The sequence below is a fragment of the Trichophyton benhamiae genome (genome assembly GCF_000151125.1).
Source record: "Trichophyton benhamiae CBS 112371 chromosome Unknown Abenha-F-W-01a06.fp72, whole genome shotgun sequence".
In the NCBI taxonomy this organism is placed as follows: Eukaryota; Fungi; Ascomycota; class Eurotiomycetes; order Onygenales; family Arthrodermataceae; genus Trichophyton; species Trichophyton benhamiae.
The window spans coordinates 60,043-74,656 of NW_003315105.1; the positions used below are offsets into that span (position 1 = coordinate 60,043).

At 47.5% G+C, this 14,614-nt stretch overlaps 7 protein-coding genes across 7 annotated transcripts; all 7 read right to left on the bottom strand.

Moving 5' to 3' along the window:
• Positions 1 to 314: 314 nt before the first annotated feature.
• ARB_07455 (uncharacterized protein) lies at positions 315 to 2,393 on the bottom strand (the record flags this gene model as incomplete). Its single annotated transcript, XM_003014104.1, has 5 exons — positions 315 to 1,324; positions 1,398 to 1,836; positions 1,940 to 1,987; positions 2,064 to 2,147; positions 2,277 to 2,393. The coding sequence occupies 5 exons, from the start codon at positions 2,391 to 2,393 to the stop codon at positions 315 to 317; spliced, it is 1,698 nt and encodes a 565-aa protein (XP_003014150.1).
• A 303-nt stretch (positions 2,394 to 2,696) lies between these two features.
• On the bottom strand, positions 2,697 to 3,998 carry ARB_07456 (uncharacterized protein; the record flags this gene model as incomplete). The annotated part of the gene is made up of 2 exons (XM_003014105.1): positions 2,697 to 3,699; positions 3,778 to 3,998. 2 exons carry the CDS (start codon positions 3,996 to 3,998, stop codon positions 2,697 to 2,699), a joined length of 1,224 nt encoding a protein of 407 aa, XP_003014151.1.
• A 464-nt stretch (positions 3,999 to 4,462) lies between these two features.
• On the bottom strand, positions 4,463 to 6,018 carry ARB_07457 (uncharacterized protein; the record flags this gene model as incomplete). The annotated part of the gene is made up of 3 exons (XM_003014106.1): positions 4,463 to 4,621; positions 4,687 to 5,262; positions 5,320 to 6,018. The coding sequence occupies 3 exons, from the start codon at positions 6,016 to 6,018 to the stop codon at positions 4,463 to 4,465; spliced, it is 1,434 nt and encodes a 477-aa protein (XP_003014152.1).
• A 284-nt stretch (positions 6,019 to 6,302) lies between these two features.
• On the bottom strand, positions 6,303 to 6,881 carry ARB_07458 (uncharacterized protein; the record flags this gene model as incomplete). Its single annotated transcript, XM_003014107.1, has 1 exon — positions 6,303 to 6,881. One exon carries the CDS (start codon positions 6,879 to 6,881, stop codon positions 6,303 to 6,305), a length of 579 nt encoding a protein of 192 aa, XP_003014153.1.
• Positions 6,882 to 7,517: 636 nt separating this feature from the next.
• ARB_07459 (uncharacterized protein) lies at positions 7,518 to 7,808 on the bottom strand (the record flags this gene model as incomplete). Its single annotated transcript, XM_003014108.1, has 1 exon — positions 7,518 to 7,808. The coding sequence occupies one exon, from the start codon at positions 7,806 to 7,808 to the stop codon at positions 7,518 to 7,520; it is 291 nt and encodes a 96-aa protein (XP_003014154.1).
• Positions 7,809 to 8,364: 556 nt separating this feature from the next.
• Positions 8,365 to 9,685, bottom strand: ARB_07460 (nucleotide-sugar transporter, putative; the record flags this gene model as incomplete). Its single annotated transcript, XM_003014109.1, has 2 exons — positions 8,365 to 8,658; positions 8,723 to 9,685. The coding sequence occupies 2 exons, from the start codon at positions 9,683 to 9,685 to the stop codon at positions 8,365 to 8,367; spliced, it is 1,257 nt and encodes a 418-aa protein (XP_003014155.1).
• Positions 9,686 to 11,348: 1,663 nt separating this feature from the next.
• Positions 11,349 to 13,844, bottom strand: ARB_07461 (uncharacterized protein; the record flags this gene model as incomplete). Its single annotated transcript, XM_003014110.1, has 1 exon — positions 11,349 to 13,844. The coding sequence occupies one exon, from the start codon at positions 13,842 to 13,844 to the stop codon at positions 11,349 to 11,351; it is 2,496 nt and encodes an 831-aa protein (XP_003014156.1).
• Between the last annotated feature and the right edge of the window lie 770 nt (positions 13,845 to 14,614).

A 14,614-nucleotide genomic window follows, 5' to 3' on the forward strand; every position in this document is an offset into this window, starting at 1 on the left:
AGCAGAAGAATAACGTCTTCTCAGGCAGCTTTAAGTCTCCTAATATATAGCAAGAAGAAGCAGGAAAGAAAGGGTGAATCTGAAGTGAAAGCTTGCCTCTTCTGCGTATTGCTGCCTCTTCTTCACCTTCGGCTTTGAATGTCGACTTTGACTGTCGACTTTCTTATCAATCTTTATCTCGATATCGAATATTGAATACTGACTAATCATATTACCTAATAAATACAAAGTCACGTGTGATATTAGTAATGTTTCCTCCGAAAAAGGAAATACCAACGTCCATTCTTCATTCTTCCTCTGCTCCATCTCAAACTTCACTCGAAGGTGTAAACAAGGCAGTCGACGGTGCTCAGAATTCTCCAGATCTGCTCGCTCTCGCGCGCGCCTTGAAGAGCAATCTGCTGCTCGATGCCAGTCCAGTCACTTGCATATTCAACTACGCGGACCTGTTGTTCTCTTCCCAAGATATCCAGTTCATCGAAAGCCATGGCTAAGATATCCCTCCAGACATATATTGGCAAGCCGAAGCGGTAGGGTGACTTATAAGCAGCTTTGAGCCGCAGATTGGTGTTGTGGCTGAAACGATTGGCGTATGACTGTCGCTGGAAAAGACTCGTTGGAAACCCCATGGAACCCTGCGGAATATGTGGTTCGTTGGAAAGCTTCAAGGCCCAGATTCTTGATGTCAGGGAAGTCTGATAATTAATGCGGGCTTTCAACAGTGGTCCCAAGTTTTCATCACTGTTCCAAAGAGCTGATTCTTGAGGCCGATTTCTCTCGTCAAGCAAAATAGCACGGGCAGCAACCAGTAACCTGAATGTGATAGTCCACAACCTGACACTGTGAATGCCAAATGACTCCAATGCAGAGATGATGATTCGCTTTTGGACTCTTTCCATCTCGATCTTCTTCATTTTGAGGATCTCTAGCTCGGTTACAGCCCGCTCACGCTCTTCCATGGTTCCTACTTGCAGGTCGATGGCATCAATCCCCTTGTCAGCTCTCGTAATATTGTGGATCTCTTTCCCAAGCTCCAAATATGCTTGACAAAGAGGCGATAGGCCTTTGTTCGGAGTGCACACGATTCCTGAATCTCTGCCTTCAAGGCCTGGGGGAGCCATATCCTTTCCAGCCGGAAGAAACTCGAGAAGCGCTCTTGCAGACTCATGAGCCGTGACGATATTCCAGAGATGGAACGCGCAGAGCGGGGAGTTGCACGTATTAGAGAATATGAGGTAGGGTATTGACCGAAGACCTCTTTTGCGGGCATAAAATTCCAATTCATTTGCAGATTCAGCTTGTTCAGCGCTCGATTCGACTATCTCTGTTTAACATTGGTCAGCACGATGCCCTTACTTAAGTATGTTAAATTTTAGTATGGTGGGTTTGAAACTTACTAGCAACGAGGGAAAAGTTGCTAGAATGATAACCACCTTTGAAGTACATGCACGACAAAACGTCGAACCCGGCATTTTCCAGATGATTTCCACTAAAATCAATTTTCTTGACAAGGCAGCTATAGCGGAATGCGTTCAAAAATGAGCTCAATGCTCTCCGCTCATATTCGTTGTTAACTCGAATGCTGTTGTTTGAGATATCCACCTTTGTTAGTGACGTGATACCGATGAATATAACCTCACTCAGCTTCATGAGGGACATGACCGTCAAGTTATTGCCACTTAGACAGAGCTCTGTGAGTCGGACTGTCCCCTTTGGATAATCCTTGTCACGATAACTCATGCACTGGACGAGGTCATCAATAAATACAGAGAGCCCATCGTCAGTGAGCGCCTTCCCTGCCAGGTCTAGCTCCACGTCCGGGTCACGTCCAGCATCCTGTGCGTTAATTCCCGGTGGGATTCTTTTCCTCTGTGCCAACACGTCAATAAAATTTCCACGAGTCACTCGCTCTCAAAGGGTGGAAGGATACGGGGCTTACCAGTTCCTTCGACAAAAATTTCCCTAGTCTAACTCCGTGGGCTTTCTTCTGTTGAAATTCGTCTCTACATCAACCTTTGCCTCCGTGCTCCCCTACCTTGTTATATCCCTAGGCCGTGACTTACATCTGCAAAGCTTATTTTAACCATCTTTTCTCCAAAGGAGTACTCGCTCGCGTTGTATCCGTTGAAACGTCCTCGCTGCTCGAGCTAGATGTTGATATTTAGCAAGCTGCCTTCCGAATGAAGCACTACAAGAGCATCAGCTCCAGCTCTCGTGTTTTTAGACAATACAACGGTCAAAAGATGCATTTGTATTGGGGTTTCAAACATACTTACAGGTATCCTTCGACGTAGCTTTCCGAAGAGACCCACCTTGACGATGAATTTTCGTATGCCTGAAAGAAGACTCGGATGGTTGAGGAAGAAAGTATCATCAAAGATACAAGAGGACATCTGTCAGAAGTTTTTTACTCTACAGAAGGCGTGAAGTGAAAACAAACAAGGACGCCAAAGTACATTATCATGCCGAGCACTGTTGCCTAGGTGCTGCATTTATCACTTTGAATAAACAGGCTAGAGAGGGACAGAGTATAGGAGACTAACTTTAGATATATTTCAAAGAAACATAAACTAGGAATCAAAGCTTAGTTTATTGTTGTGAAGGTTGAAAGAGAACACAGAGTAGTTATATATTGTAGTTAGCACAGCTGATGCCAGTGTATCTTTTAACTAGATATACATATATTAGTGACTATGTTAGTAAAACTCTGCAACAGCTCCAAACTCCTCTAGGAGCAATGGATCAATTTGTTTCAGATGCTCAGATCGTGGGCTGTCTTGCTGGTGTTGTATATCAACAATATTATCCTCAGCTAAGGGTATTTCAGTAGCTGCCGAATCTGACATTCTCCTCTTGGATGGTATCAATTTAAAAATGTCCAGGTTTTCTTTACCACTCACTTTCGTATCAGGTATACCCTTTATTGGAGTAGGAGGGTTTGTCAGGAATAAGTTGTCGTCTTCTACACCCTGGTTGGTGGGCAATACGTCAACATTATATTGCAATGACTGGGCCTGTAATGGCAACAGGTCCGCTTTAAATCTTTGAATTGCAGGTGCAGTTCCTTCACTGTCCTTTTCCTGGGAAGTGTTGATGCACGGGGTATCATCCAGGTTCTTAGAGGACATAACCTCCATAGATTTATCATCAAGGCGATTTAGGGAATTATCGTTTATGGCATCATCCTCGCCAAACAAGTCTCCAGAGTCCTCAAAGTCTGCATTATTGGTCGGGGAGCGATGTTCTGAAGTTTGACTTATTTCTTTCTCAGTGGAGATGTTATTTTTGGTAGGGGAGCTCTCAAAATCTCCCATCAAAGATTCAAACTCTTCAAAATCATCTCCATCTGACAAGGTATATTTCATGGCCTTTACTTTTCTCGCTGGTAAGGGCAGTTGTAATGGATCTAGCGTGTCATCCGATAGTGGGGAAGGAGTTCTCCGACTATATGAATGATGCAATGTGGGCATTTGGCCCCTACCTTTTCGCTTGCTTGACGATTTTTCTGCCCTCGGCCCACCGGTTAGTTTCTTAGTAGATCCTGGCTTCGTCAGGTCAATTACTTCAACTTGACGCTCTAGCTTGATGTTGTCTTTAAATATTTTAGACTTCGCCTCGCAGTTACCCGACTGAGGCCGCTTATTAGACGCCTCTGTAACTTGCTTCTTGCTTTGCTTTGGAGGCTGGTCTGTACCTTCTCTACAGCAGAGATGTTTACATCTATGAAATTTGTGTTCCATTAGTACGTCATTGGCCTCAAGGGAGAGATGATCTTACACTGTTTTGTCTTTGCATCGGTGATTGCATGCCCACTTCCCGTTGTCAAGTTGAACTGGTTCAGAAGTCACAGAGCTGTTGCCCCTACTTATTGTCTTCTTCATTTTGGATGATATAGAAAGTGCAGTTGGCGCTACTGTCGCTGTCGCTGCCGTTGTCGGGCCTTTGTTTCTGCTTTGGAGGATATCATCAAAGTCTTTGGCCAATACAACATAAAACATTAGCTGGCATCTTGATCCTCAGGATTGGGCTTTTCGTACCTTCTGGAATGAAGTCGCTGTAATTGAGGGGATCATCACTGAACTGATCCAAGTCCTCCTGCTGAGGAGCCGGGGGCGATGCAGTATTGGGCTTCATTGAGGTTTTAGGGGGTGGACAGTTGCGTGTACCTAGGTAATGTTCTGGAGCGCCTTTACACGATGAAAATAGAAACTTTGGGAGGGTGGGTTGGATTTCTGCTTGTCTCATAGTTCCAGCTATATAGAGTAAGTCGTGAGCAAAATAGCTTCGACAGGCTAAGGGCGGCTTACCAATCTCATCACACATAACGGTGCAAGTAATTGTTTGAAAAGGATTCGTTATTTCGGCCATTAGGACTATTTGTTGTCCTTTTTGTAATTTACTAGCACTTTGGCGTGTCAGCTCTGCTATCCAGGTAGTATGTAGTATCAACTGCTTAATTAACTTACTGAAAACGTCGAAAATCGATGATCCGGCCGTCAGAAATCTCTGCTAAAAAGCATACGTAAACCTGACGCTTTTGGAAATAAAGAGGAGTTTTCTCGTTGACAAATCCAATGTCTGCTCTGAATTTAACTTGTGGAGTTTTCCCTGGTTTAATATCCTTTGCAGTTTAGACCACTTGTAGGTACAACATATAACGTTCATGTAAAGCACCGAGATACTTACCTTCCCGAGTTCTTTCAAAGAAACCCTTGGCTTTGGAAATTCGGCTACTCGAGCCAGTAATTTCATGCCAAAGGGCGGATTCCTTGACAGTATAGTTTCAATACGAATTGGTTCCGCAGCCTCTAGCTGCTCCATATTTGTGATGCCAGCGCTTGCAAATTTCCGAACTGCCACGATCCCGATTTGGTCTATTTGCTTGAGTTGTAACACAGAGTCATCCCAGGCTTTTGCTCCTAGGCTCCGGGATAGCTCAAGAGCATGTCTCGCGCTTACTGAATCTCCATGAGCTAATTGGCAATCAATGATGCAGCGGATGATTCGGTTGATGTGAGAGAAGACCAGGCTTTTATCCTGTTGAAACGATAATCTGTGTTTGTGAAATTGTTCGCCAGATGGAAGTTCCACAGCACCCAACTCAGACTGAATCAGGAGTGTTATTTTATGAGCCGAAAGATTTATGTCCGTTTTTATAGGGAATTTGATGCCATTTGCTTTGTTTATCTCCTTGTACAGAGATTTCTCCCCAGGCTTTAGCCGGATATCCCGGAATTCATCTGCTTGAGCAATGACCGAAAGCTGGCAGTTATTAATTAGATACCGAACTTCAAAACAAGTGAAGGCCTCCTAACTTACTATTTCAGACATTTTTGCTTTTGGAGGCAGAGACAAAAACAGTTTCATGGTTTCAAACTTCACATAATACCGAGCCATTGCATCTCCAAGCTCTGTGGATTTGAACGGAGGCTCTGGTGTCACTAGGTCATTTTCCTGGAGGAGTTCCAGGTCCTTTTCGCAAATCTGCCGTAGCAATTCCTCTTCATCAGCCCTGTTACCACCTTCTTTTAATTTGTAATAGGTGGGATTTCGTTGTAGTCTAACGAAAAAGAAAGTTCCTCGAAGCCATCGAATTGCCGATTCGACGTCTGTAACCGTACCGAGACCTATTTCAGCATTGAGGTGATCTATTAAGTTTAGATGTAAGCAACTCTCAAGAGGATCAGAGCCAGAAACAAGCTTTTCGTAATGGGCTACTCTCTCCTTCCGGGTTAGTATAACTCCGATTGCACTGTCATCAAACTGCGGTCGCCCTGCTCTGCCTAGCATTTGCATCATCTCTAAGTCCGCATACTCCTTGCAACCACCATCTTGCCAGGATACTGTGTTTTTGATGACCACTAGGTGACATGGCAAATTCACACCAACAGCTAATGTTGACGTACAACATATAACATTTATTTGGCCATTCAGAAAGCTGGTTTCAATGGTATGCCTATCAGAGCTATCAAGGCCGGCATGATGGAATGCTACCCCGGTGGAAACAATACCTATCATAACTCGTTAGTGACCATTCAATAAGAAGTGGAAAGACCAAAATATATTATTACCGCTCAAATCAGCGTTCTGAACGTGGATTGGTTTTGTAGGGCTTTTCCAAAGCCTTTGAGGTGGATTGGTTGAGGACCATAGCTTTGCTAAATATTTTGCCGTTGCAATTGCCGAATTCCTCGTGCAGCAGAACACTAAGATGGGTTTCTTAGACGAATGCTTAGCAAGGACTTCTGGAAGTCTACGGCTGGTTAGTTAAAGCCCAATATTGTGAAGTTGGTCCGGGTTCCTTACTTAGCCTCACAGACTTTATCGAATGCGAAATCATTTCCATTAGCTTGGTACCCATAAACGAATTTCTGGAGTCTGACAGGCCGGAACTCTTCTCCGAACCGCTCCCTATGAGCTGGAAGGTGTTGGTTTGTTGGATCTTTCCCCAACCAAGTTGCAATATCTTCCGAATTTGGAACAGTAGCACTCAGGGCCACGAAGCGAACATTGGAATTCACTGACTTCATACGGGATACCACTGCTTCTAATGTAGCCCCGCGGGCTTCTTTCAGGATATGTACCTCATCGATAAGAACTAACTTGATGAGCTGCATTAGCTTCATGTGGTCCTTCCATTTCCTAGTCATGCTGTCCCACTTTTCGGGGGTTGTAATAATTATGCTGGCTTGTTGGACGTTTCTAATTTGAAAGTGATCAGTATCCCCAGTAAGTTCGGCACATTGTAAGTCCAGAGGAGCAAATTTTGCGCGCCAGTCACGGAATCTTTCAGAGCATAATGATTTTGTAGGTGCAAGGTAGACAACTTTGAAACGTGAATCCTTAAGATCAGAAACAAGCTTGCAGATAGCTAGTTCCATGATTACTGTTTTCCCACTTCCAGTGGGAGCAGATAGGACAACATTATCGGTCCGATGGTATATTACAGGGAATGTCTTCGACTGGATTGCGTTAAAGAGTGGGAAAGAGAAGAGAGTCCGAAATCGATCTGAGAGTTCGCGAGTAGATACAAGTCTAATGCCTTGTATAATAGGCGGTGCATGTTTCAACTGAATTTCCGGAGATTTGACGATTTCTCGTCTCTGGAAAGGGGAAATTCTGACCGGGGGAGTGATTTCCCGTGTAGATGGCCAATGTGGACTTTTATGGACGTCCAGGCCTTCTCTATAGAATCTCCCTCTAGAGACTCCTTCAACGGTAAGTGACGGGCTCGGGGGAGATTCAAAGTCTGAAGAACTGGAGGCCAGTGGTCGAAATGGTGGAGTTATAAGGGTATTTGCTATTCTCGTTAGTAAAGGATATGAAACATCGGTATCATTTCCCAGGAACAACGCATACAGCTGCTAAATTTACTGGAGCGTCCCCGATGCAAAGGCGTTGAGAAAGGTTCAGTTTGAGATATAACTTTTGGTTCGTACATCGGTACGGCTAGTTCCGTCGCATCATGACCTAGCTGTGACAGCAACTCCTTATCTGCCGCAATTAGAAACGTGCTGTTAGCTTATACCGCTATCAGGATAGCAACAGCATTGATACGCCGTAGCTGCCATACCGAAAGCATCCAGGGGGGTATCATCATCAAATACGTCAATTTCGGCATTGGGTATCTGTGGTTGGCGCTGGAACTCTTCGAAGTTTGGGAGAAGGGAGCCCTCTCGATATGCTTTTTTTGTTGGAGTTCCTTCGAAGTCATCATTCTCCTCTGGAATTTGGGCAGACTTATAGCTTGGAGAGCGAAATGTGCTGAGCAGAGAGCGAAAATTTCTCTGAGAACTGCTGCTAACCATGTTGATATTGGCAACGTAGTCTTCGGGTTTACGAATCGCAGCTCTAGGGTATCATTGAAAGAAAATCGTAAGGGTAACATCAGCACAAGACAAGCATGGCATAGTATATTGTATATACCCCCACTATTATGAAGAAGGATGTCTACAATCCTCGCTGTCTCATGTTGATTCTTCAAGAGTGACGTTCAGACGTTGAAAACGACGTCAGAGTCCAAGACTGAAGTTAAAGTTTAAGTCACGTGTCAAGGCTCTGGATTCTCGGCGGAGAACAAGCAAAGTGACGGGAGAAATTTGATACCTGTTAGGAAAAAGTGTTTCATTTGATATCTGTCATACAAGTCTTACCATTCGAGAGAAACAAAAGCAGCTCTGCATGTTGGATAACCCGGAACAACATCACCTAATGAGCCGACTAAAAAGAAGAACCTGGAGAGGAATATGCTCCTATAAATGGACGTAACACATTGAGAGGCTGAAAATAATTGGGGTTCATATGCAGTATATATGCATTGTATGAGGATTATAGAAAACCGGGCAAGAAAATAATAGACATGATTTAATTATCACGACCTTGCTTCGGGAAATAGGATCCTCTAGATGAGTGGGCACGTGAGTGGTGGCGATTCGGCGAACTAGGTCGAGAAGTACTCATTCCAGTCTCGTTAAGGAGAGGAGTAGTAGGTAGTTTGATAGAAAAGTCGTTTGGAGACGAAATGGTCTCGTCGATCTCTATCTTGGAGGGTTTCCCGGATTTCTCCGCCGCATGTATGCGGATCGGGGGGATCCCTGATTGCATGCCCGGGAGGTATATATAAATAGCTGAGAGAACGATGGCAGTGCCGATGATGAACTACATTTTGGTAAGCATATACATACCACACGATGATCAGGGGAGTCTTCAAAAGAGGCCTTACATTTGCCGATGGACTGAAGTCAAAAAACCAGGCACTGACCAAGGTGCTCAGAAAGATGCTGATACCTCCGGGTGCAAGTCTCAAATAGTTGTCTGCAAAAGTCATGCAGAATGAAGTTGCAAGTCCTCCGATGGCCTGGGAGATTATCACAGCCCAGACAACCCAATTGTAGCCCTGGAAAAATCCAGCCTTAGCAATCGTTTCACCATCAGTGAAGACGACTCCGATGAACAAGGCGGGGAAAATAGAATAAATGGCTAGCTGAACATTTCGGATCCAGATTGAAGTGGAGGTATGGCTATCTTTGAGAACCTTTTCAAAGGATACTCCTGCAAATGCCGAAGTGATGCAAGCGCCGAGGGTGGCTAGAACGCCGATGTTAGCATTCAATCGTGGATGGGCAAGCATCATGTCCTCAATAATGCCTTCATATGTAGCTGATCGTTTTGTCAGCTTGGGAGCTTCTTCTTCAGCCCGTCCGATGAAGATGTCCGATAGATCCGAGAGGGAGCGTCGTATATTTACGTGCTTGTGATTATCAGGATCGAGAGGGTCAGATGAGAGTTGTAGATGCATGATCACCACGCCAGCTAAAAGAAGGAACAGGGCTGCCCATTTTCCAGGCGCTAGACTCCTGCGCAGGACTGCCACTCCGAATACTGCGCCTAGTATAATCTTCAGCTGGTATGTAACTTGGAAACGTGCAGCTTCCAGGTTGGACATAGCAACATATTGAAGCGAGTTTGAAATGGTGTAGAATATAGCGGGTATAGCTAATTTCCAACTATCTCCCGAGAACACTTTGGAAGAAAGGGTGATAAATAGAGACGTGGCTGTCGTAGAGGTATGTGCTGTAAAGGAGAGTTCGTAGAGAGCGGCTGTAAGGGCAATAACGAGTTTTATCACCTCGTTGAGGAAGACGGCTGTCGAAGGGGTGTATCTATGGCCGCCAACAGCGGGCATAACCCTGGAGTAATGCAGCAGCTACAGCCCCGGTTAGCTCTTCTATCCACTCGCGCGCAAATTTTGTCTGGAGGATTCCGAGGTAGATGTTCATACCAGGATGTATGCGGACGACTGCACCGTCAACTATTCCAACCAAAAAGCAATTCGTCAGTGAGCAGTCCATAACAGCTGTGCACTTTTTCAAAGCCAGAGGAGACGCAAACCCCGTACCAGGACCATCAAGAAGCTCCTCACTGGGACTCCCATCCATATCGACGACCCCGCCCTCGACTCTCTGCCCATCTTGTGTCCGTCCTCGGTGCAAGGCGCACAGCTGTCCGTCTAACGGTGTGCGTACCGTATACAAAGGGACCGCCCGGCGCAACAACGGTCACGACTGCACAGGCAGCTGTATTCGGGTGTTGAGAAATGCAGTGTCACGAAGAAGCAGCACGCATGCCTCTGCCGGTGTATTCGTTTCTAGGCCGGACGAGCAGATGCAGCGAAGGCGAGCTCCCAGTGCAAGCCGCAGAAGAATGAAGGACCAGACGATGGGGCTAGAGGAACGACGGCAAAGAAGAGAGATTCTCGTTAACTAACTAACGGCGACGCCTGCACCGCGAAAAAAAAGAGCGACAGCTGAAAAGAAGCAAGCAGGCAAGCGAGAGATGAGTTGTCACACGATCCCGAGCCAGCAAATCCGCCGAAGAAGAAATGAAGAAGCGTAACTCAGCAAAAAAAAAAGGACAAAAAAGACAAAAAGGAGTGGCTTGACTTTTTGCGCTGCAAGGACTTGCTTGCTTGATGCTTGCTTTTTTCCTTCGTTTCTTTTCCTGCTTGCGTCTCTCTGCTCGACCCTGGCTGCTGCTGGGAGGGCGCCACTCGGGCGGGTTACGAGTTGTAGTGCAGACGATAACTAGGAAGCGATATCTCCGGGGTTGGAATCTATGGGCGGGCAGCCTTTCTTGTCCATGCATGTATGTCTCTCCCTACGAGATGCCAGGGAGCAGCACACTTGCAGAGTGCATGGGGGTGAGTCCTTGCATGGCGACGGGTTGTAGAAAGACGGTCTACAGTAGTGACAGACAGTGACACACTCTGCACACCGAATAATCGACTGCCAAAGGGCGTCCAGGGCCATCATCTTTTGGCTTCATCATTGGCAGCCTGCGGCTCTCTCCACCGCTGCGGAAGGCCCTTGTTCCCGGCAGGGGGCAGTCTGTTGTCGGGCTACTATTGAGTCAGGGGTGGCCTCGGAATCCATGACGGGATGAGTTGGAAGATGGAGATGAGATCTCTGAAATATATTCTCGATGATACTTAAATCGCTAGTTATGCAAAGGAAAGAAAACCCTGGCTTGGGAGATGGATGGACTGATGCAAAAAGAGATCCAAAGATATAAGCAGACACGACCGACTCCGCCATGCTGAGCAAAGATTGGTGGTACAATATGAAATTAGACAAGTAACAGTAGATCAGGGCAACCCGTAGAAAGGAAAAGCGGGATTGGAAAGAATGAGACTCCCGGTTGTGCTTCAAGCGTTATCTCGTTAGTACAATAATAAAAGAAAGTAAACAAAAAGGCGGCTAGCCTGGTAGTTCAAAACGATTGTAAGGGGAAAGATATTTCCAAGGAAGGAGAGAGGTTTAAAAAAAAAAAAAAAAAAAAAAACGGGTAGTTTAATGAACGATGGCAACGCCGGTGGCCTCGCTGTTCCATCCCAATGCCCAAATGGGGATATCAGGATTCGTCTCGATGTCCTTTTCACAATCGTCGTTGTCGTCGTATATAGCAGTTGTGTTGGCTCGATTCCGAAGGCTTTCTCTAACAGATGGCATGGATGGGGTATGTGACATGCGAGAAGAATGACGGCGATGCTTGAACGGTACTGCAGGAGGGGTGAAAGGTGAGGATTGGCCCGATGGAGGAGAAGGGAAGCAGACGCCGGAATTCACCAGGTTGATTTTGGGTAACGGGGGAGGGCTCTGGAAGCTTGTGTGGTAACTTGTGTCTGAAGTTACGCTTTGTGGAACTGACGGAGAGCTGGCTGCATCGCCAGTGGTAGATGCAATGCTGGGATTTGGGATGGATCGAGGAGGCCTCTTTTGGAGCGGAGTGGGAGGAAGAGCAGGACTGAGTCGTAGGAAGGATGTATCAGAGCTATAGCTGGAGGCACTTCGTCGGTTCATCTGAGCTGCCAGTGCTCTGGCCCATTCTTTGGTGTTGGTCGATGCACTGCCGTCGGGGGAGAGGGTCTGCGGTACGGCGCCCTTGTTCCGTCTTATCAGCTCCAGAAGGTATTCCTCTTGTCTGGTCACTGCTATGACACGGCTTCTTCTATTTCCTGGTTGGGACAGCCCGCTCTCGGCCGGCGAGAACTGAGTCTGTATACGGGGCAGCGTAGGGGGGGAGGTAGGCAACCGGTCAGGGATGGTACGACCGCTAGAGAAATTCGAGTCCGTTGGGCTTAGGATTGACGGATGAAGGCTAGATGCCCTGCTAGAGGAATCGCCGTTCTGTGATCTAGTTGCCGTACTCGTTCCGCTCTTTGCTGGATGTTTCTTAGAACTTGAACGGACTCGTTTGATGGACGGCCGACTGGCGGTGGTCACAGCTTTGGCAGTGCATATCTGGAAGCCTTCATCAATCGTGGTGATACTATCCCTTAGCCCGGTAGTATGGTCAGACGATTCATCCTCACTCTCATCTTCGGATGAGGAAAGACAGAGAACACTCGACTCGTTCAGGTTGGAAGCATTCAAAATAGCACGACTGCTCTTTTTCCTTATCCTTGGCTTCTCCTTGTCTGATTTCCCAGCTGGCCGGGAGTCGGTGTTCACACTTGGCTGGGAGCTGTATGAGTTTGAATTTGCCATTGAAGCCGATTTCACTGACCCTGACGAGGTCTTGGGCTTCTGCGTTGATCCGTTCGGTACTGCAAGACGGCCATAGCCCGGCTTTCCGGACTGAATGCTAGGCTGACGAGAAGGTAAGCTCATTGAACGCCGTTCTCTCGTCGCGGGTGCTGGATCTCTGGACAGCAGTTGCCCATACATGACCTCGACCTGGTCTCCCGGTTGGATACCCATATCGTCATCCACTAGATGGTGTCCAGCGCCATCATACCACGCCGAGTCAAGCTTCTTCCGTTTGTAATTGAAATCCCGCCAGTTACCTTCATATTTGCGGTCAGTGAGACGTTCCCCCGTGTCTTCTGCTAGTTTGTCCTTCTCCTGACGCTGCTTCTTCTGCTGCTGATTGCTCTGATCCTTTTGGTGATTGAAGGGTTCCTGAAGGGATGAAGTAGATTGGTATCGGTCCAGAGGCGCCTGGACAGGTGTTAGATCATCTTCCTGCCGGTACTCCGACTGTATCATGTCCAGTTTCCCTGAGTTTGGAGATCTGGTCGTCAGCCGGTCGAGGGCCCGCTGGGCCTTTTCAAACTTGTGAGTCTTGTAGATAGAAGCGTCCGACCCATTGGACATGATCGATGGGGGAGTATCTGCCCGGTCAGGAGACGGAGGACAAGGAACAGGCGCCTTGCGCTGTCTAGGGAAGAGTTTAGACAGGTCAATCATGGGTGGCCGATGCTTTTGTTTATTCTGTGCCTTGCGTGAAGAAGTCCCCCTAGAGTTGTGATCTGTCGACAGGTCTGTAGTAGACTGGCTGGCCCCGGCCGGATAGTCCCTTAAGGCAAGGTCCTGGGAAGAGGTTCCGTTTGTATGGTAAGACTTTTGAGAGCGATTGACGGCCTGGGAGGTAGAGGAGGAGGAGGAGGGCTCGGAGGGCCGCAGCGAGTCTTGTTTCAAGTTCGACGATGTCTTCCTTGTGACGTGCCGAAGAAAAGGAGACGAAAGACGTGGCCGTACTTTGTGCTCCTTGACCGGCTCTATATCTACCTCCTCGTCCAGACGGCCCGTCCGGTTTATGCTGTAACCCCCCGTGAGGTCTGACGCACAGCTCTCTGCTCGCGGTGCCGCATCAGTCTCCATCTCAGTCTCCCGTAACCCCCCCTTGTGCTCCCTCCAGAGGGCCAGGTCGGGGCTCGGCGTAGCAGGAAAGGAGTCGAAGGCACGCTCGATGATCCCTATGGCATTCTCCTGCTGGTACTGCTGCCGGTCCTGGTGGTGGTGGTGGCCAGCGCTCGACATCCGCGGGGGGATATCCAGCGTCATGCTGCCCGTGTGAAACATGTGTGTCTGTACGATCGAGGACTGACGGCTGTCTGCAGCGTCGGCCTGTACTCCGTATGTATAGCGACTATCTGCAATGGCCAGCAGCGTGGTTTATGCCAGCATCTGGGCCTCCCTTGTGCTTCCAGAACAGCGCGAAGTCGCAGATCCGCCAACCATGCGAGAGGAAATAGTTGCACGACCTGGCTGCTATTGAAGGCTCTTTCGCTATGAAGAAGTCCCCTTTTCAATTTTCTTTTCTTTTTTCCCCCTTGTCTCTGGCAAGAATCTGGTATTATTTTATTATTATTATTATTTTTTTTTTTTTCTCGGGCCTGGCGTGGAGGTTGGTCGGTCTGGGGGAGAACTATCTGAGATATCACGGCTGCGGGAGAAGAGACAGCAGCATCACCGCGCGGAACGAACTCTGTCGGCACAACCACGGTCAGAAAACACAAGCAGACTGGTCCAAGGCGCTCTCGAAGGAGGAACTCGTGCCTGATGCCCAACAAAGAGGCGGCAGAGAGGAGACGGAGCGAAGAAAAAGCGGGATATATGTACGGGGTGCGCACAGCAGCGCGGCCGCAGAGAGAGAAAAAGCAACGAGAGGGCGACGATACCACAGGCAGAGGGCCTTTGCATGGCATGGCCGGCTCTCGCAGCGCTGCTCTGGCTTGTCTGCTTCGCCTGCCTCCTTTCTCCAGGTCCAAAAATATTCTCCTTGCCGCCGTTTGGGTCCGCTTTTGCTTCTTCTCGCTGCTCGTCTTTGCTTC